Source organism: Cupressus sempervirens, chromosome 4 (genome assembly GCF_028749045.1).
Source record: "Cupressus sempervirens isolate cs-2001-9-10 chromosome 4, ASM2874904v1, whole genome shotgun sequence".
NCBI lineage: Eukaryota > Viridiplantae > Streptophyta > Pinopsida > Cupressales > Cupressaceae > Cupressus > Cupressus sempervirens.
The window spans coordinates 400,321,023-400,344,024 of NC_143121.1; the positions used below are offsets into that span (position 1 = coordinate 400,321,023).

At 34.9% G+C, this 23,002-nt stretch overlaps 1 protein-coding gene across 1 annotated transcript; it reads left to right on the top strand.

Moving 5' to 3' along the window:
* Nucleotides 1-8,300: 8,300 nt before the first annotated feature.
* LOC149561741 (NDR1/HIN1-like protein 3) lies at nt 8,301-9,050 on the top strand. The gene has a single exon (XM_089823830.1). It carries the CDS (start codon nt 8,339-8,341, stop codon nt 8,969-8,971), a length of 633 nt encoding a protein of 210 aa, XP_089679956.1. The 5' UTR covers nt 8,301-8,338; the 3' UTR covers nt 8,972-9,050.
* The last annotated feature ends 13,952 nt before the right edge of the window (nt 9,051-23,002 follow it).

Genomic DNA, 23,002 nt, shown 5'->3' on the forward strand with positions numbered 1-23,002 from the left:
TTGATCCCTTATGTGACATATTGGCCATTTCAACAATGGGCCTTTAACTTGGTAGGTAAAATTCATCCAAGTTCATCTAGTGGTCACAAATTCATCATTATAGCAATGGATTATTTCACCAAATGGGTTGAAGTTGTACCACTATCTACTGCTACAGGCAAACATGTTGCCCTATTTATACTAAATCACATCATTTATCGATATGGTATCCCATCCTCTATTATTAGGGATAATGGAGGAAAATTCAAGAATAAGGACCTTAGATAGTTATGCAAAAAAAATTGAATCTAAAAACATTGGTCCTCTGTCTACTATCCCCAAGGGAATGGCCAAGTTGAGGCCTCTTACAAAACACTGCTGAAAATCCTACACTGAACAGTTCACAAGTCTGGGAAAGATTGGCACCTATAGATAAATTCGACACTTTTGGCCTATAGAACTACTATTCATACTCCTACAGGGGCTATGCCCTTTTCCCTAGTCTATGGCTCTAAGGTTGTTCTCCCCTTAGAGGTTGAGATACCTTCCTTGTGCATCTCCTTACATGGGTTAATAATCGATTAAGACCATAGAGCTATGCGAGTACAAGAATTAGAAACTCTTGATGAATGTCATAGGGTTGCTTTTGATCACATGAGGGCTTACCAGAAGTGCATGTCTACTTAGTATAACAAGAAAGTTCACCAGCGTGAGTTTCAAGTTGGTGAACTTGTGCTCTGAGAGAATCCCAAAAATCAGTAGCATAGAGAGCAGAAAGGAAAGTTTGAACCTAACTGGTTAGGCCCATACATTATCACAACAGTATTTGGGTCTGGTGCTTAACAGTTGTCTACTTCCAAAGGTGAAGAACTTGCAGAGCCTATCAATGTCCTACATTTGAAGAAGTTCTATGCTTAGAGGCTTATTGCTCAGCTATCTTGTACATATCTATGACCTTGAAAAAATCTAAAAATTTAGAAAATGTACTAAAAAAATGATCATCTTAGTGAAAACCTTGCAATAGGTGCTTTGATGCATCACCAAAAAAATCAAAAAAATCAAAAATACAAAAAAATTGAAAAAAGTCATAAAAAAAATCTATCAAGTGGTGAAAACCTGGAAAGAAGCGCTACTTGAAACCCTTGCACCTATGTCTATCAGTCTCCATCACCCATTTTGCTACACATTTCCTAGCTTGGAATTATTTCTTGTCCTTGTCTCGGGGGCACAACTGCTTAGCCTATTGAGGTATTCTTGTGCATTAGGTTTTCTTTGACAACTCACAAAACAATATTTTTCAAAACTACCCCTAGCTTGACATCAAGTGTTTCTCAACACTTTTCAGATAGTTTACCTACAGTCTCTAATGTTATGATATTTCTCACTATCAGGATCAAGTCTTGAAGAAATGGCCAAGTGGCTTACACACACACACACACACACCTAAAAATTTAAACAACTAAGCTATGCTAATCTTTATCTACTTTGTGTGCTATCTATGATGATTTCTTTACTATATGTTCCCTCCCTAATAGTCTTTCGAGGATGTCATTAACAAGAAGACTGGGGGCATGGAGCATGTTTTCTTGATTTCTACTTGTGGGTATACTTTGTTTTTCTATAGTGCTGTAAGCATTCATGCTTTTCCTATTCAACACTTTGACTTATAAACATATCATCATTGACAGTTTCACAAGACCACACTTTGGGGTTATCCTAGCACTTATGCCTTGGTACAAGTGTAATCTTGCTAAATCAAGCTTAGGGAATCTAATCGCATAGTTATTGTGACTTACATGTCTCTGATGCTTAGATTGGATTTCCACATACCTATCTAATATTGATCATATTCATATTTTCATAGTTATACTAGTGATAATTATATGATCTCATGATGCCCCTAATAGACGCTCAATGATGAATTTAGAGCCTAAAATGTTATGTAACCCTTATTGGAAAGCCACTTTTCATATTAGCTTGCATTTTAGGTTCATTCATTTTAATCTAGTCGTGCATTCCTGCATATGGGGAGAGCTCTCTCTTCATCTTTTTTGCAAACATATCAGCTAAGTGCTTTCATCTTTTCTTTCTTCTTTATCATATCTTTTTTTCCATCTTCTTGATCTTTCATTTCATTTCTTTGCTATCCTGTCATCACAAGGGGTTAATCTAAGCATCACATGCGATCTATCCAAGTGTCACACATTTTCAAAAAAAATTAAGTCTATGTCATACATGTGAGAGCTAAAACATCATACATGAGAGAGATACATGAGCATAGACATAGAAGTATCAAAACAAAACATACATGAGCTGAAAATAGAAACTGAAACATCACATGAAACTAAAAATACTAAAACATCAATTTGAGACAAGTACACAAAACTATCGATAAAATCTAGTATCTCATTTATATATCAAATGTGTCATGGTACATATACAAAACATGAGATCCAAAATCTAGATATCTATCTCAAAAATACATAGAGTACAATCAAAACTATCATGATTAGTCTATGATTGACTGCCACCCTCTATGGTTGGTGATGGCCCTAGTGGAGGAGCCTATCTCCAATTAGGCAGCTGTACTCCACCCTCTGATCTGTCGGCCAGCTCAAAGTAGTTGAGAAGTCCCTACCCTAGCGGTACCACACCTCTATAAGTGGCATAATAATATGTAGCTTGTGCACCATGATGTGCTACCTCTCACCTTGTCACGTCCCTCTCTCTTTGAAGCTCATCTTCTTGTGCTCGCTCATCTATCAACTGCTAGTCTCGCATCACAATCACCACGCAAGTTGTCTGAAGCTTTGCCTCTAAGGCATGGATCCTCACATCTTGATCATCACCCCCCACTGGTTGCGCTACCTATACCTCCACCCTCACTGCTCGTTGCTGCCTCAATGGCACCTCCTCCTCCTCCTCCTCCTCCATCTTCCTCATAGCCGGTGCTCATGTCCTCCTCCACCCTAATTAGGATCCCTCTCCCACCTCCATCCATTGACCACCTCTACCTCCACCACCTCCGTGTCCTCCTCTTGTGGGTAGCACATTAGGCTCAATAAACCATGGGAATGGGTGTCTCTGCATCTCGTATAGATATACAGGATCTACCCTTACATCTGCCACATCTAGGGGATAATCCCTAGGAGTCATTACTAGAGCCACTATATCTCGAACTACTTTCTAATAGTCCAGTATTGGTAGCCATCACAGTGCCTCATCAAAATGCATCCGGGCTTAGGTGGCAGTCTCCATTGATATCCCCTATCACTCTGCAAACTATTGCCATATGCAGCTGATCACAAATCGCTCTACTATATCTATTCTCCAACCCACCAGTGGCCTACTATATCTCATAAAATTTAGCTCCCATGAATTTGACCATCTATGGCACTCTTAGTACGGCCACCATGTGAATGCCATCAACTCATCAAAAACACAACGATAGTAGGTCACATCCCCACTATGTCTCTATGGGATAAAACCTCTATACCCAAAAATGTAGGGTTGGCTCTACTCTCATGGCTGCACCTATGGTTAGATCACAGCAATTTGCTCCCAAACCCAAATCTATGCCAGCACTGCGCTGCATGCCCATGAGCTACCTCTGTGATACACTATCTCATGTAGCTAGTGATACATCTCTGCCAGTATCACCATCCCCCATGCCATTCTATTTGGCCATGAAACTAGGTCAAGCACCAATTGACCCCATCCTAATGGGAAGCCCTTTTGGCCTCTATCTATCACTAGGGTCTAGGCTACCAATGAACATAACAAGATCGACAAAGGGAAATCATCTTCGTACTTAGCAATCAATCTCTCCTAGCCCAAATGATGGTCTAGGATGGTCAAATCATAGAACAACTTCTCCATCAATGCTCACCCCTCTATCGAGGTCTGATCATAATACACTTGTGACATCACCAAAACTTGGCATTAGTATACCCAACATCAAAAATCAAAACTGCTAACACCTGACCAAGAACTATTAATCAAACAACTTACTAGCTAGCCATGGCATGACACTCAAAGAATGTGATACACATCCTCTAATGTAATCGAGGCCTCTTTAGTTGGTAAATAAAAAGTGTTATGCTCACTATGCCACCACTCAGCTAGCATAGTCAACAATCCATGGTTTTCCCGTATATGGGGCATCCGTATGACCCATCACAAACCCATTATAGATATGGTGGCCTGCTCATCATTGCTCAAATAATCTATGACACACATCCCCACCATTGGGGCTCTGATATGTGATGCCAAAAATACCTCCTGTCAACACAAAAAGTGCAAACATCAGTAACATATCAAAAACCTGCTCATAATGCAAAAAAAATTCACAAACACATGCTACAAGCAATACAATTTGCTGAAAGTTTATCGTGCGACACTTTTTCTAAAGGTGTGTGACACAATTTTTTCATGCGACATTTTGCACTAGCTCGAGCGACATATGGGCATGTCCCAAATGACATTTTATATAACATGAGTGTGATACTATTTTGGAAAAATTCTATCGCGCAACATTTACCAAAGTAACCGTGTGATATTTTTTAAGTATTGCATGCTATTTTGTGCAGAAACCCTTTGTATGTCTGAAAAAGTATCAAAAAGCTTGAAAACATGACAAAAAAGAGGTTACTTACTAGTGCCACATACTACTCTGGTTGGTTGTGCAATCAGTTGCACTCGAAATTGTTGGTGAAGAGGAATGTTCGCCAATGCCATGATGCTCTCTAGACCACTCAAAAGCTCTCACCAAATCACAAAAGACAAAATGATTTTTGAAAATTTCACTTGGGCCCCTTTTATAGCCCCCAACCTCATTTTTCACCTAATTTCAAGCTCCTTGGAATTGCGTGACAATTTCACCCCTGGCTAATTTATATGTCCTAGATCCATTTTTGGGATCAAAATCAAAATTTGAGTTCATCTTGATGGTCAAAATTGCCTTTTAAAATTCTACCTTCTTCTGAGTAGTTAGCTAACCGTTTGAGGTCTAATCTCTAAATCATCACCGGGGCATCTTCATTTCTTCATATCTTCACCATTTCCATGCTTCATATCTATTCCAATTCACCCTTTCATGTCTAAAATCACCTTTCTACTCATTTTAACCTAATTTTTATGCTATATACTTCAAGGTCAACTCTATTCAAATTGGGGCATTTTATCAGTTTCTTATAGTCATTCTTGGGTTCTAATCAATTATCTGTCATCTTGGACATTGCTATATTCCAATTTTCTCATGTCTAGCTAGTTTTTGCATCCCCTTACCTTATTTTGATTTTGATCTCAGGGGGGCAAAAATACCCTATCACTGATTGCTACAGCTATCTATTTCTTAAGAGCATTTGTTTGATCTTCTCACTTACTCTCAATCTATCTGCTTTGATAGGTGTTAGCATTCTTCTTGAATTCTGACATCATCTTTTTTTAGTGTTCAGTACTACTTGCATTAGGATGTTCATTCAGGACTCGCTATCACTTTCTGCATTTCATTCTTTGGAATCAGATATCTATATCTATTTCTGCCTACTTGGCTTATGTTTTCTTTGACATAATGTGTTCCTAGATTGATCATGCATTAGTCAAAAAGGGGAAAATGTAATCACCTAAAATTAGTCATCTAGACTATTATCCCCCTTCTCAGCATTTTGGCTAAATTAATTAAATCATTTCCCTAGACCAAATTGTTAATAATCAGTTTATTTGATTATAACCTATAGTTTGACTATGCTATCCTAAGTTCATTATTTGATTAAAAGAACATGTTCCCTTTTAATTAAATAAAACACCCATTTCTTATAATCCACTTAAAGTGCACACATAAAGTCTTTTTTCTATTTTACAAATAAAAGAAAAAGCTTGTGAGACTTTTGTCTTATACGGCAAGTCAACTCATATTCTATTTGTTGACTTGTGTGTGCACATGGATTCCCCCTCATTTTCAAATTCAACCATTGCATCTTTTGAGTATTGTTATGCTGCAAGTTTTCTAACATGTGTCCTTGGAGCTTTTGGAAAACTTCTCATTTCTTGTCTGATTCTTTCATCCACTTCATATTAGCCTTAAGATCATATTGCATGTTAGTGTAGTTTCTTTGCAAATAGTTAGATCACATAGCTTAATAGTGGGATTTGTAATACTCTCATCCATGCTTAGAATAGTTGCACTTTGCATATTCATTCTAGCTTAATCTTCATTTTCATTGCATCCTTGAGGATCTCCTTGGGACATTTGCATTCTTGCATCTTGTCTTTGGAACCTCTCATTGCGTGGTTTACTAGCAAGAAGAGTATTCCTAAGGGTTAGTTGAGAGCCCTTGAACTTGAAATACACTCTCTTGAACTCTGTGGATAGGGAGCTCTAAGTCGACATCCAAGCATTTTGAACTCATGGAATCATTTGGATAAAAGGGCTTAGAGTGGGACACTTTTGAGTGTACAATCATAAGCTTTATTTTGCTTATTTGTTTAACTATATGTGGTAGGAAATCTTAAGATGAACACTTATCTTGACTTGATACTAGTTATATGACTATGTGGTTTGGTAATATGGCAGTGTTAGCGATGACACCCTTTTTGTTGCTAAGACATGACTTTGGGTCTAAATTTTTGTATTAAGTAGCCTGACAACATGTTTTTAGTGTTTTGATTAAGTAAAAATAGGTTTTGAAATGACCTGAAACCTTTTACAAAGTAACCAATAGAAGAGAAAAGAAAGCCCATAAGAAAATGTGTCTGGGCACCATACAACTAGACAAGCTAGAACAATATACCATAAAACATCAAACAGGAAGAAGGAAAAGAAAAAGACAATATCAAGACAGCTATAAGGTCTTCAGTATTTGAACAGCCTTATCAGCTAGGATGTTTGTGTTGGTAGCAGAGGTCCTCATTTCATCAATCTCTTTCTCATCCATACCCTCTATCTTATTTGAATTTGCTTGTGTGCTTTTTGGGTCCTTGGTCCTCATTCTTATCCTTTGTGCCCTAGCTTCTCCCTTGTTCCAACTTATTGAACAAATTCTTGATGTTTTCCGCAACTGCTTTCAATATGGAGCAGCTTTGATCAGCAACATTCTTTAACTCTTTCTCAATACTGTAAACTATTTTCTCCGTTATATCCATCTTCTTTTGCATGTCCTTCAAAATTTATTCCATAGCTCTATGTTTGGCTTTAAGAGGTGGGATTCTCTTCATCAAGTTCTTAACCTCTTCAGCATTCCCAATCACCTCCGAGAGCCTATTCAAGTGCTAGCCTAAAGTCAGCTTACCTCTATTAGTCTTTCTCAATGTGTTGATTTTGGTTTTTCATGGTATTGTCTGCCTTTGGGCATTGTAATTAAGAAACAAGCCCCTCATTTTTAGTTGTCTTAATATCAAAAACTACCTTAGGATAGGTCAATAATAGCTACATTTAGATCTAGGTATATGGTGAAATATAATCATTTCAAGAATAGATGCACACACATGAATAAAATAAAATCTAAATGTGTAATTGTGTGTGTGTCTACCAATAGATATATATTGAACTAATTAGTTAAGCTTCACCAAATATAACATTATCTATCAAATTTTACATATATCAAGACATTTTATCAAAGTTAAAAAAAAACACCAACATAAAAATACTAATAAGACCTTTACGCTATTAAGTTTCAAACACAAATGTTTTGTATTTTGTTTGAAAACATTGATCATATTATTTTTTTAAATTGTAACATATCATTCGTTTCCAAATCGTTTATTTTAATGAGTTGGAGTATCCATGAAGGGAAGCAAAGTGAAGCTAGGAATCTTCGCCCTTCCCCAATAGGACAATTCCTTTGACTTAAACATAGGCTGTTTTTCTAAAAACTAGCCCATAAAAGGAAACAAGGAATATTCAGCCATGGAAACTAAAAACAAAAGGCAATTTCAAATATGTTCTCTATTTAAGCATTCTTATTTCACCAAGTTCTGAACAACCGGCCATGACAATCTCAGAGTTGCCTATGTAAAATGGTGGACCTCTCAATAAAAACATTACTTGGCCAAAAGGTAGCATAATTGAAAAGCCACAGAATAAAAGAAATCTCAACATGAACCACTGTAAAAGGAGAAACCCATAAAGAGAAAACTTGTGCTCTAAGATTTTGCCGACCTGTCAAATGGAAACTAGTCAAAAATCTTGCATGCCATCCTAACAAAACTAGTTAATATGTTGCCAATACGACACTCTATGAACATATTCCTTGTCTACGTTGGTCTCCAAACCACCTTATATAAATATCAATGGGAGAGGCAATTACAAACCATAGAGTTATCTAAAATCACTCAAATTACAATCCATAGAGTTGTTTTAATGGCGGATGCATCTCGGCCTCGTTCTCCGTATGCAGAGGTGTTTGAAAAACATACAAGGAGGAGAAAGAGTAGAGCCCAAGTAATATTATTATGGCTTTGTGTTTTAGTTTTGGGTTTGCTGATCTTTGGAGGCATTGTGGTGTTGTTAACATGGATTGCCCTTCAACCCCACAAGCCAATATACTATGTAGATTATGCTTCTCTTTCCAATATCAGCATTTCACATAATGTACTAAATATAAGGATGACCTTCAACATCACAGCCCACAACCCAAATGACTGTATTGGGATACATTATGATAAGATGGAGGGTTATTCTTATTATGGGTATCAAAGGATTGCAGGGGCTTACATTGCTCCATTTTATCAGGGGTTCAAGAATACTACCATTCTAAGGCCCATTTTGACGGTGCATTCTTTTGTGTTGCGGGAGGATGTTGCAAGAGATTTGGCATTGGAGAATTTCTTTGGAGGTGTGGAGTTGAGGCTGAAATTGTTTGCTAGGATAAGATTCAAATTGGGCAGATGGAAATCTGGTCATTATAATATGAAAGTTAGTTGCCATGTGAAGGTTCAGATGAATGGTGGGTCTGGTTCTTTTAAGCCCAAGAGATGCAATGTGTACTTCTGATAGAGTGGGTTTTTCTGTAAAGTACATATTGATAGAGAGATTGAATAGAAAGAGGGATTTTGCAGGTATTTTTTTAATGTATTGGTTTTCTTCTGTTGGATTGGGATACCTTTTCAACTATGCTGTGATTGGAATCTACTTTTATGGTTTTCCAATTGTTCCGAGTGACTAGATATTCGTTGCTTCATTGAGAAATGGAATTATAGAGGATGCTGTTCTGATCAATAAGCTTAAATTAGTTTTCTTTATATAACGTTTTAAAATTACTGATAAATTGAGGATACAACTATAGAATTTAAACTTATTGTTTAAAACTTCAAATAACTAATGTAACAAGAAAGAATGGTATCGTTTAAGAATGGGTAAGCAGGAAATGAGCTTTTGAATCTATAATAGACATGTAAGTATTCAGTAGTTGATTGATGATTGGACGGTTATTCGGAGTAGCTTTTGAATTATAATAGAAGCAATAAAGTATTAAAAAGTTCATGGTTAGTGTAATGATTTATAAGATACAGATCATTCATATTAATGTGTTACATTTAAAAGTCTTTTGAAAATGAAAAAATGCGGACTAAATTAATTTTCCTAATAAGTGAAAAGAGTAAGAGGCAATAATATATATTTTTAATTTAAAGGTCAATTTCCTCTATTTTAAGATCAAATCTATATGCTATGAATTGATCAAATAAAACATGATAAAAGTATCTAGGCGGGAAATAAATGTATTGATAATAGAACATTATAATATACAATGTATTTTTTTAATATTAAACAGTGATAAAAAAATGAGTGTTGGTTCTAGACCAAAAAGATCATTTATATCAACGTTAAGAAGAAGCTATTAACAACACACTGGAAACAAGAAGTAATCTACATCAAGAATGGGTAGACAATACTTCTAATGTAGAGAAAAGAATGAGAAATAATTGTCTTTTCTATACCCAAAAATAATTGTCCAAACAACATGATCTCTTGGATACTCACAACAAGAAGTAGCAAGTGAGGAAATCCTCTTTATAAGACTATTAGCACTAAGGGATAGAAACAAATGATATGTGTTCCACAAATTGTCTATCTGAATAAAAGAAATGCAAGTTTAGCATCAATTGACCATGTGATAGAATGTCATTAGTTATCAATCATATACATCTTTGTCATTGTGCTATTAGTTGGCTATATCATGTCATCTTGCTCTGCCTTCTAGTTTTTTCTTCTCTAGTTTCCCAGAGCTAATAAAAGTAGGACAAAGATCCAATATGACATGTGGAATATTGATTAGCATTTCATAACAATTTTTAACCTAACAATGGATTACAACTATGTTTTTTATTAAGTAAAATAGGTTTTAACGGGTGCCTAAAACCCAATAGTAAACAAAATAAACTGTCATTATGTCCTAAGCATGAAGCAATTCAAAAAGAAACAATAGGCATAAGAAAATATAGCCTCTTAAGGAGCAGGCAAGCCTAGCAAACAAAAAACCATAGGAAAAATAGAAAAGCCAGGAGAACCAATCAAGGCACTGTATCTTTGACCAACTATGTTGCCTTGAGCTCCAACTTTTCCATGGTCTCTACCGCTTCACTCATCATCTGTATGTCATCTGAAGAGTCCTCCATGTCCCTCTTCTTCTTGTTCGATCTCATTTTGTTTCTCGGGCTTTCAATGAGGGGGTTGACATCCTTTACCCCTATGCTAACCTCCATCATCGTATGCAACTATTTGATATTATCATTTAAGCCTTTGATAATATTGAGGCTTCGATTAGCGGTATTGTGGAGAAAGCTCTTCATCCTTTCCATTCTTTTTTCCATCTCAATAACCGTGGTATCCAAATTGCTTATTATGTTAATCCTGCCTTCCCCTCCCTTCCTTTCCAAACCCTACAACATGTTCTTTATCTCCTCTGTTTCATGAAAATTCTACTTGATAGACCAAAAATTGTCCACCATGTTGTTTCGAGCATTGTTGAGGAGATTCATCCCCACCTCCCTGGCATTGTCACTGAGAATCACCATGGCTAGATCAATAAGTTCCTCCAAATGAATTTTACCAACATTTCCCTCCAAGACGTTGGGTTGGATAGTTTCTCTCACAATGTCCATTTTCCCAATCTGAGTTTCAAAGTTCCTCTAGACTATTTTCCTACCTTAGAGTTGTAAGTACAAGTCATTTTTTTCATGCCATAATCCTCATTTCTCTCCTCCTAGGTGTGGAGAGGGGTCTCCTATCCCTTATCAAAATCTTGATCAATGTCTATTTCATTGCTCCTTCTCCTCTTGGCTAAGTTTTACACCTTCCTTTGAACTGGGACCTTGCTAGTACCCTTATCTTTCACATTATTCTCCTCCTCTGTTTCCATTCCCTCATCCTCTTCATTATAGTGCTCAGTGGAATTAACCTCATAATTAATAATTTTACCTGTTGAGCCTTTCCCAACCTTTTTCTTCTTATTTTTACCCAAATCCTTTATAATCTTGGTTGCCTCCACTTCATCATATGAATGAAGCCCAACACTATCCTCAATGTCATATGGGAGATAGGAGCTTTCGATGTCCTCCAAGGACTCTACTTTATGGTCTATGGATCTACCATAGGTTTGAGCCTTAAAGTTCTCATAAATCAGTAACAACAGGCCCTCATGGAAAGCTAGGTTAGCATACAATTTCTTTTTATAACTCATGATATTCTTATTTATAGAAAAAAAGAGATAGTAGGGGATGGAGAACTTAGTGTCATGTACCTGAAGTTGTTAAGGATGACAAAGTGATGGGTACAGACTCTATCATACCTAGTGTCTAGTGTAATCTAACAGATGATCACCCTAAGAATGAACCTCCATGATTTTTTAATCAAAGCTTGTTGATCTAGTACGCTCCTATCTTCACCAAAACTTTTATTTCCTTGGCATTCTTGGCAAAGTCTTTAACACCATTGAGGGAAACTTTCTTATCCCTAAATAATTTAATGCCCTTAGAAAGGGAGTTAGTGGCCTCTACAATAACACCTTCATGAACCTGGAAATCAATTCTGTCAATTTTCACTTTTCCTTATTTCCAAGATGTGGCCATAAGTTCAGTAACCATAGGGTTCTAGCTATACAATTTCTCAATGAAATTGTAAATGTTACCTTCCCTCGGCTTCTCCTAAACCTTCAACCTCCTTTTCCATTTCATCGTTTCATCCTCTAGCTCTCAATGGTGCCTTTCACCCACCATATCATTATTAAGAGCAGGGAAAATTCTCTGTGAACTCCAAGAGCAAAGTACAGAACTTTGGTAAATCTCACCAAAACAAAACGTTCTTTTGTCCTCAAGAATACAATAACAATTAAGATTACAAAACACCTAGAAAGCATGCCAAAAAGCCTCCAAATTAAGTTTACTTGTGTTCGGCCCATGCTTAGCTTTCATTAAGTTAAATGCAAAATTGACAACATTACCTTTCGTCATTACTATTAATACTCTCATCCTCCACTAGATTCTTTCAATCTCAATAATGCTTTTAGCTTCCACCAAGAACCCATCACCATTAATCCACATGTATGATGTATCCCTTTTGACCACCTCGTTAGCCATCTAGTCAGCTACTGAATTTGCCTCTCTATATTCATGTGACACGTAGACCCTCTCAAAAGTAAGTAGGATTTTTTTGGTTTATTCCACCAAATTCTTAATACACCAAGAAGGAGGATGTTTACCTTTGAGGCATTTTATGATTTTATTAGAATCCTCGTCAAGCTAAAGGCATTTAACACCAATATCTTTTGCCAGCTTAGTTGTATGAATGGAAGCACACACCTCAGCAAAATGGTTAGTTTGGTGCCCGAGAGGGAAGGTTACTCCCACTATGCCATAACCAAAACTATTTCTAATCACCCCACCATTGCTAACTTCACCTAGATTACCTTTTGCTACCCCATCAAAACTTTCTTTATGCCACCCCTCTAGGGGCAATGACCATTGGCATTCTTTTCTTATTTTTTGTCTGTCATTACCTCTTCTAGTGACTCCTACAAACGGGATAGATCCTTTGTAAAAATGATAATTTTCCATAAGGGTATTTAGAATTTTACCCAACACAATCTTGACAGGAAGGCTGGGATCCCTAAAGATTTAATTATTATGTTTTTTCCATATTCCCCAACCAAAGCGGGGAAGAGCCCATTTGCTAATGGCATGAAGACCAAAACCCTTCCAAGAACCATCCCATTTCCTAAAGAAGTCAATAGTTGAGGCAAGGGCACACTAGTTATTCGGTCAACTTAATACCTTAGAAACAAAGGATTGTACATCCTTTCATAGTGACTCAATGATTAGATAGAATCATGTGTTTTCCCAAAAAGAACATACTAACTTAATTTTATTTTTTCAACCTGGGAGCATAAGCTTGAGAGGGTGGCTACAAAGTATATGCTCTAATTCCTCTTTAAGTCATTACAACTAAAACAAAGGGAATGTTGAAGGAGACTTAAGCTAGGAATTGAAACAACATCTTATGTTAGAGATTAAAGTAATGTTGCAAATAGTAAACCTATCTATGCACCTATGTTGCAGGAAGAGTTCATTGATTTTTTTATTAATGGTTGCAGAAATAGCTAAATTCTACCTTGCAAAGAAACAAACAAGGAAATGAAATCTATTCTAACAGAGCAGTTCACTCACCAAGTGGACCCCCTTGGATGAGTGAACAAAAAACACAATCAATACAAAAGATGTAAACTTAAACTGTGTATTTTATTCATTCATGGTAAGACACTACATCTGATTAAAATCAAGATCACACGCTATTTTTATGAAAATCAATCCATTATATCTCTTTTTAAAACTTCTTTCAAAGCTACAGCAATCATTATTTAAAGCAAAACTACAACTTCCTAACTCTATGATCACTCCATTAATGAGGATCAATTATAGATTCATAAAGTTTACAACAAAAATATCATTAACTATGATTAACTCCTCCAAGAATATAGTAGGTTGACAGAGCTATATCTATGCACTGCCATAACAAAAATCACACAATAATATGTGTGTTGCAGTGATTCAGTAATCTAGTTGGCTTTGACTCAGCGGTAAAGTGTTGGCTTTGAATATGCACTACAAGTACCTACAAAACATTGAATGCATACAACTTCAACATGCATATATTCATTTCATCATCAATGTTAGAAAAAGGTATAATGTTCAAACTATCACTCTTTGCAAATCCTATGGCTATAGGAAGGAATTTACCCAAACATAGCATGGATGAGGAAACATTTATCAGTATGTAACTTCCCTTCATTATACCATAGAAGTACATAGATTCAATCAAACATAGCATATCTGAACTATCTATTCTTCAACTTCATGTCTTAACATATAGATAACATATTCATAAAAACATAAGTTTGTTTGCTTAAAATCATAGAGTCATAAAAGTTTTTTCAAGATAATTTTCTAAAAACAAGATTAAAAGGATCTTAAAATAATGGCCTTTTAGAGGCTCATCATTCCCCCCAACTGATCTATTGTTGGTCCCCAGCAATCATGAAGTTCTTGATTTGAACCTGCATTCACCAATTAATAGGCATCCTTTCCCCTAGCTTATTCTTCACATAGTTGAAGTAACCATAATTTTCCTTGAGCCTTTTCCAGCATTGTACTTTACTTTTCATATCATAATCCTTTGCATTTTCATTTACTGCTAATAGTGGTTACAGGAGAACAAGGGGTTGATACCTCAATGGCAGCCAATGTTTGCACTAATTTCTCCCCAAGTCAATATACCATGAAATCTTAATTTTAGCAAGAGTCAAGTTATGAGGAGAGTGGGGTTCTCTTATCCTTAAATCATGTGGCATCCTAATCCATCACTACCTTGAGGCAAAAATTATTGTCTCAACATCTTGAGATGAGTGTTGTTCCCAGTCTATAAAGGCTTGTTCTCTGACTGAACACACCTTACTAGATCCTGCATGATTTCCTAGAATAGAAATCCAATCCAAATATGTCCATCTAGAATGTTGAACTTCTAGTCTCATGAGCAGCAACATTGTCATTTCACTTTCCTTGTAAGGTGCACTTATCACATTTTTTATCCATGACATCACTGCTCTCAACTGCACATCCCCTACATATAGGAGTAAGTTCCACTATATGTCATTAGGTACTCCTAGATTATGGAGAAACAATTCATAATTCACATTGTAAATTATTCAAAGCCATGGGAACAAATTGAAATGCATCATAAAACTCATGTGGGGTAGAAATAGAGGGATTAAGACCTTCCACAATTCTAGTCAATTTAAAATTTGAAAATTGATCTTTAAGAAATAAGGAAAACACTAGTGATGGTGACCTGCATTACATTAATTCAGGAATCAATCTTGTGATCTATTCAATTCTTCTTTTCAAGATGACATTATGGTCTAAACTTTGTTTCAACTAGTAGCTCTACTCATTAATAACATGTTTTAATTTTCTTTCTCTGGTTTCCTTTGAGCTCTCTCCCATAACAATTGTTGAAACAAATTAATACCTATGAACAAAGGTGTGGATAGATTGGGTGGTGGAAATGGTCCTTAATTAAAGAGGTCTATCCATTTGGATGCCAAATGGGAAGTTTTCTTGACACTTTGTGGTGTGGAGCATTCTCCTTTTTCTATGACAATTGTTGTCACCACATTTTCTTCCCTATTAGATTCAGTAGCTATTGTAGCTAATGTGTCTAGCCCATCTTGATCAAGTTTTTCTATTACTTAACAATTTTGGGCCTAAATTCTAGATAGTCCTCTAAAGGAAACTCTACAAAATTTTCACCAATATCTTTCATATGAGGACTTCCTTCAAACTCCTTAGATACTTCAATCTCACCAAACACCTTATCATTGTCAATAAGCACATAGTCAACACTACAATCAACTTCCAATTGTAGATTTTGAGATTTGTACTCATTCTCACTGGCTATGTTTTGTTGCAATTTTTCTCTTAGAGAGGACTCCTTTTCACATTCAAAAAACTTAGGGGTAACTATTGGAATAGAGGTTTCAAGAACCCTACCCTTGGAGAGCCTCGCACTTCACCTCATGGGTGGTGTTGACAAGCATGGAGGAGTCTTTCATTTCCTCTTGCTTATAGGTATTTCCACCATAGGTGCTTCAGGAGGTTTTTTTGACTCTTCCTCCTCTTGTGAGTGCAGGGTTTCATTAATGTTACTCTCCTCATTTGGTTGTTGTTCTAACATTTCTACTTTAGGTCCCATAGTTTTATCTTTACCTTCATTAATGGTAGACAAATTCTTAGCAAATGATGGGGTCTTAGGGGCACTAGCAACTTCTATATTTTTGCTTCTCTTTTTGTTGACAATAGAGGCTTTAGCTTTTTAAGTTCTCTTCTTAGTTGATCTAGAACTAGAGGAAGAGGCTTCAAGTTTAGTTCTGGGAACAACCTTATAGAAACCAATAGATGTTCTTTGCCTACATTCAACACCCTGGCCTCTAGAGCTGACCAACCTAGTCTCTACCTCTTTTAACTACAAAAACAATTTCCATGTCCCAATTGCTTGCTTATTCAACTCCCTTTCTACGATTAATTTTATTAAGCAATGGTGAGAGACACACTGATCCTTTCTTGATTGCACTAAAGAAAATTGGTTCTTAACAATGTTAAATAGGAAATTTGGAGGATTTACCTATCTTTAATCATGTCATAGGTGAGCCAAAATCTTGAAATGTAGGGCATGCAAGTATGTGTAATGTCCTTTGCATATGAAGTACTAGATGATTAATGTTGTTGACTGAATAAACTCCATTGGGAAAGATAATCTAGAAATACCTTATTTATTGTCAATTTCTAATGGTGGGTCCTATTGTACACTAAATTGTGCCCTAGCTACCCTTAGGTCAAACTCATTTTCCCAATTTTTGCCTTCCTAGGGTAACCCAATGACCTTGCTCAATTCTTAGGCCTTTAACTAGTGCAATATCATCCTTTAAGGTGCTCATGAATTGAAGAGTGATCTCTTCATCAAATCCTTTTAGGCTAAGACAACAATCCAACCATCCCCTTCTAAATATCTCACAACTGTCTGCATCACCCAAAAGAAATCAGTGATCAATTGGCTCGTACCTCTAGAGATGACCACCCATTATTGGTTTTAGTAGAATTTTGGCAAAATCATGATGTTCAAAGCTTGTTGAATCAAATTTTAAAATATTACTACACTGGTTATTTCAGAAAAAATAGCGTCACTTGGAGAGTTCAATGCACAATATCTCATAATATCCTTCTTGCATCAAGTTTCATAATTCTGCTTGTGTATAGGTCTATCACCTAAACATGTTGAAAATTATCATTATAAGTTAAGTAACTTCTTTTAATGTACTTATTTCATAATGATGCAATCATAGAAGGACAAGTCATCAACATGTGACATTAAGCATTCAATTACTTCTAGTCATCTCAATTAACTTTTAAAGTTACATGTGATTTGAAATGTATTTGAAAACAAATATTTAAATATTTCCTTCCCCCCAACTAGGAAAAGGCATGGGTCCCACTAGGCTAGGATTATGCAAGAGTGAATAATTATAAACAATACCAAATCCTAACAAAGCATGAATAAAATAAAATAAAATAAAATGCAAAGTTATGCAGTATGTACCTAGAAACTGTTGCAAGAAATATGTTTAGGAAAAGACCATTGGAATTGATAGAGTGATGGGATGGAATGGTAAGATGGGAAAGAGAGAAGGTGAAGTGGAGTGGATGGTGAAGAAAGTGTTTATTATAAATGCCTTGAATAGAGTCAAGAAGTATCAAGAGTCTATTGAAATCTAATTGAGAAAGAGGGAGATTGTTGAAGAAGACTATGTGTTTCAATCATTGTTTTGTCACTGATGTCAAACCTGTTATTTGTTGGTAAGAAAATTTCTTATAAGATTCAAGTACTATCACTTAGTTGATTGATGAGAAGGACTTGATCAATAAGATGTAACAAAAGCACATAGAGGAAAGGTTGAGTTATGATTATGTAATGAAGTACAAGGATCAGTTAAGACAGTGATGACATGATGAATTGATGATCTACTTAAGGTTACAAAATGGTTGGCTACACTTAGAAATTTTAGAAGAATAGAAATTTTAGAAGAATAAGTTAAACAAAGTTTGTCTGCCAAGCTTGACCGAGTGGATAGTAGGTGTCGAGATAAATTTGTGCAAGCCGAGCATAAAGTCAATTGGAGCCGAGTAAAAGAAAAATTTAGTGGATACCAAGCAAAACAGTTGATGCTGAGTAAATTTTAGTTGATGCCAAGCACCAGTAAATTTTAGTTGATGCCGAGTGATTTTACAAGTTATTTCGAACAACGCAGTATGTGCCAAGCATCAAAAGGTTGATAATGTCAAGCTATTGCATTATGATAAAGATTGAATATTTGCCAAATCTAAGCCAACAAGTTTGTTTTCTTGGAACTTGTAAACGAGGAGGAAGATAAGATTGATGAGCTGGTGGCATAGAATTTGATGTAAACCATTTTTAAGACAATTCAAATGGATTCTAGGAGAAGTTTCTAGAAAAGACAAGATATAGAGTTGATAGATTGTATCTTACCTAATCCATCCAAAACCCTAATTTGGATGATGGATAATGAATAGGAAAATATTCTAATTTCCTATCTATAGGAATGTCTAGTCAGGAAGCAAAGAGAGATGTTGGTGTCATGTGTAAGAACCTCACGAGGAGAAGGAATTAAAGGTTTTGCTTCATCAAGTGACCCAAGAGAAAATTTTGCAATGGCATATTAAGCAAGAAAGGCTTAAGGAGATGAATGCTTGTAGGGTAAACAAGCTATCAGAGTTACAAAGTATGAAAGCCAAGTAGAATTGAGGACTAAACAAAGAATAGTAAACTGCAAGTGAAGTTTTAAGTTGTATCATATCAAAGCTCTACATTTACTCTCTAACAATTGTATTAGTCTAGGGTAAATCCTTTGGAGTAAGGTTGACCTAACAATCATTGGAAAATCCTTTAACAAGGTGGCATTCCAAGTGCATGGCCCAAAGTCCTCTAACAAGGCTTAATTTTAATAGGGTGATTGAAATCCCTTAATTGGGTCACATTTAATAGTGTGTATTGTAACCTTTAACAAGGTTGTCCTTTCATAGGGCATCACTTCAAAAGAGTGAAAAAGGAGTAGCATGTTACTACTGGTTTTTCCCAAGTTGGGTTTCCACCTAAATCATTGTGTCAAGTGTGCTGATGAATGTGTTGTGTCTCATGCTTTAAATTTCTTTTTAAAAAATTTGACAATAACATACATGTTTTAGTAAATACACAATGGATACATGCATGGGTATGAATTTTTATGGGTTCACTAAATTATGCAAAAATTTATTTATATATCTAGACCTTGAATAACTGATTGACACCCCCTCTCAATTATTCTAAGGTAATTTCAACAATTGGTATCAGAGCCATTTGCTTAAGAGGACTAGTTTTAAGGTACTAGAAGCACAAAGATCGAGATGTCTAAAAGAGAAGTACCCAAGCTCAACAGAGATAACTTTCCTGCATGGAAAAGCTTGATGAAGCTAAACCTTGGAGGATGTAGTGCCTGCCCCTAAGTTGCATTTCAGTTATCATTGCCAAACTCTTTTAGGCTAGTTTTATGTTTGATGATTAGTAGTATTGTTTTAAGATTATCATGTATTGTTTCAGATTTAGTTGATTATATGATGAGATTACTTGGTACTCTATATTTCATGTATGTATGATGATTATTTAGTGTTTTCAGTTATCGATGATGATTAGTTAGATGGTTTATTATCACATGTGTTTTCTTCTGGATACTTACCTCGTACTGCATGTGTATGGTGCGCGTGTTTATCTTATTTATGTATGGCATTTCTGATGTGGATAAGGAAGGGAGTTGTAGTCACCTACTAGTCGAGATCTACACAATGCACCACTTTCTACCATTGCTTGTTTAGCTTAGAATATTGTGTCTATACATGCATGGATTTTATGCAGGTTGCAGGTACCAGTCATCGACTTACCTGAATTGCCAGGATGAGCGTACCCTATCACATTATCTCAATGGTAAGAGAGGGGAGATAAATCTTAAGTCCAAATCCTAAACCCTTAAGCCTCTAAGTCAAGTACCCTCTGAATGCGTCAAATGACATTAATTCATGATCATAATTCATTTTGTTTGATTTAGTATGTGTTTTTCTATGATGGGTTTTCGTATGTTGCTTTATTAGTCCTTGGTGTATTTTCTATTAATTAAGTCTAATTAAAAGATTAATTAATGATATAATTTAATGAAAATCATTATGAAATTCTAATATTTAATTATATTTAATTAATTGAGAAATTAATTAAATAAAAAGAATTAAAATTTGGAGATAAAAGTTTAAGGATAAATTTAGAACATGATAATATTTATTTAATTTAATAATAATATATTTAGAGTTCATTTATAAATAAATGCTAAATATTATTGTTATTTAAATTAATTAAATATTTTATCAATTAAGTTTCTAAAATAAATTAAAAGTAAAAGATATTAAACTATTAAAGGATTCTAGATCGCATGATGCGAGCATGAGTTGAAAATAAAAGAAATTAATAAGTGAAAATAATAATGTTATTTTAATTTTATAAAGTGCACATGGGATTAAAAGTAATAAATTAATTAAAAATAGAAGTCAAGTGGAATATTAAATAAATTTATTTAATAATTCAATTTAAAGTGCATGAAAAGATTAATGCAAGATAAAGAAAGATTAAGGAAAGTCAATTTTGAGTTTGATTCTTGTGAGCAAGGAGTCCTCTTAGGTGAACGCACAATTAGTGCCCCAATTTGAGGAGAAAACTCCTTATCACAACTTTGGGGGTTCATTTTTGAGGACTGTAAATTTTGGAGATAGGAATTTGGAGAGACAAATTTTGGGAATGATTTTGGAAACATGAATTGGGAGACGAGATTTGGATGTGAATATTAGGAAGCGATTTTTGGAGAAGGCAGAAGATTTTCGAACGGGAGAAGGTTTTGAGAGAAGAAACTTCTCTCACAAATCTTTTTAGGCGTTGCATTGTTAGCATCAGAATCCAGGTAGATTCTTGTGTTTTAATTCCGCATAGTAAATTACGTTTTCTATCCTTCTTGTCTTCGTCGTGACTATGAATTATTTGTGCATACTTCTCTGCGATGAATCTTTCAATATTATATTTTGAATTTACTGAAATGCTTGTGGGGTTCTTCTCTATACGTGGGGATTAATATATTGTTAAAAACCTTCTTTCAGTAGATGAAAAAAAATTGTAAATTAATCTGGGAAGGGTTTATTTTTGAAAATGGAAATTTTGAGTTAAAAAAATTGAATGGTTACACATAATTTTCCTACCAGGGTAATATTGCAAATATTTTTTAAAAAATAATAATAGTAATAATAAATTTGGGAGGTTTGTTTATTTATTTTATAACATAATATATATATGAAAAAAAAAAGATTTGTATGAAAAAATTTATAAAAATTAAATTAAATTTGGGAAGGGAGGGAAATTAACCTCACCCCGTCCCCTTACTTGTCTGCATTTATTATACCTTGTTGTTGACGCAAGGTTGGCGACAGCGGCAGTACACATTACTACAGCAACCGCAGGCCCTGCGACAGCCGCAGGGAAGCTGCGGCCAAGGCCGGCGGGCCTTTAAATAAATGCCTGTATATTTAATATATAGTGCATGGTTAATTTATGCACTTTTTGATATGTAATTAGATTTATTAAATATTTTTAATATATTTTAATTAAAACTATTAAATGTTTTTTTTTAATTTATAAATATATTAAATTATTAAATGTTTTAAATTTGTTAATATATTAAAATTAAAATTATTAATATTTTTAAGTTATTAAATTTTATTAAGTGTTAAATATTAAATGCTTGTTAATAGTTATAATGTCATTTATTAATAATCATAATTAATTGTTTATCGATAGAGTAAGATTACTTTATTTTATTAATTTGTTTAATTAAATGAAACCTAATTAAGTCTAATTAGTATACAAGAATATATAGTGGAAATTAGACTTATAACTGTTGACTTTAATAAAATTAGAATTATTTATATTAGAAGAATGATCATTATTATTTTAATAATTATCGATCCTTTGATTATTTTTAGGGAAATGACTTAATGGGGTAATTTTATATTTAAAGTTGAAGAGATGAATGGGCTTAACTATAAGGATTAAGATGTAATCTTTTAAACTCGAAAAATTTACACTGGGAATGGAAACTAGAAACCTTACTATAAATTAAAATATATGTGTTTTCAAGACTTGACCAAATTGAGAGATTATCTTGTCTTCCATGTGTTATCTATGTTTTGGGGTTTTGGGGGTTGATTTAGCTTGGCCAATTTAGGACATTTACCAGAGGCTTGGGGTTATGCGATTGTGATATTATGATGATTTGTTCTCAATCTTTTTACCCAACCATGGTAATGTGATGGTTTGCTCTATGATATGGTTGTATTTACTATTTGTTATTGTTTCCAATCTTCTTGTGTGAAGCTGAGGTGTATGTGTAAGAGATACCTGACTTAACCATTTTTGAGTCATCGATCAGTTATACTTGAGTTGCTTTCCAGTCGCCTTGATGGGATTGAAGTGTTTTGCTACACCCTTGATGATGTTATGTTGTGACATGTTTGACTTGACCATTTTGGAGTCTTCAATCAATATTGTGATCTATTATTGGGATACTTGTTGGTTACTCGTTGGAGAACCATTGGATATTGTGATTTATCACTGATTCCTTCAGTTGCTTATAGAGAACTATCGTGATCAATATGATTATCATTGGATGCTTTTCAGTTGCTCGTGGAGAACTGATGTGATTATTGTGGATTATATTTATGATGCTTTCAGTCGCTTGTATAGGACTGATGTGATTTTATTATGATTCTTGATTTGTGATTTCATGAGCCTAAGGAAGGTTATCTATGTGTAGTGTTAGGAAGTGCCTTGCAATGGGGG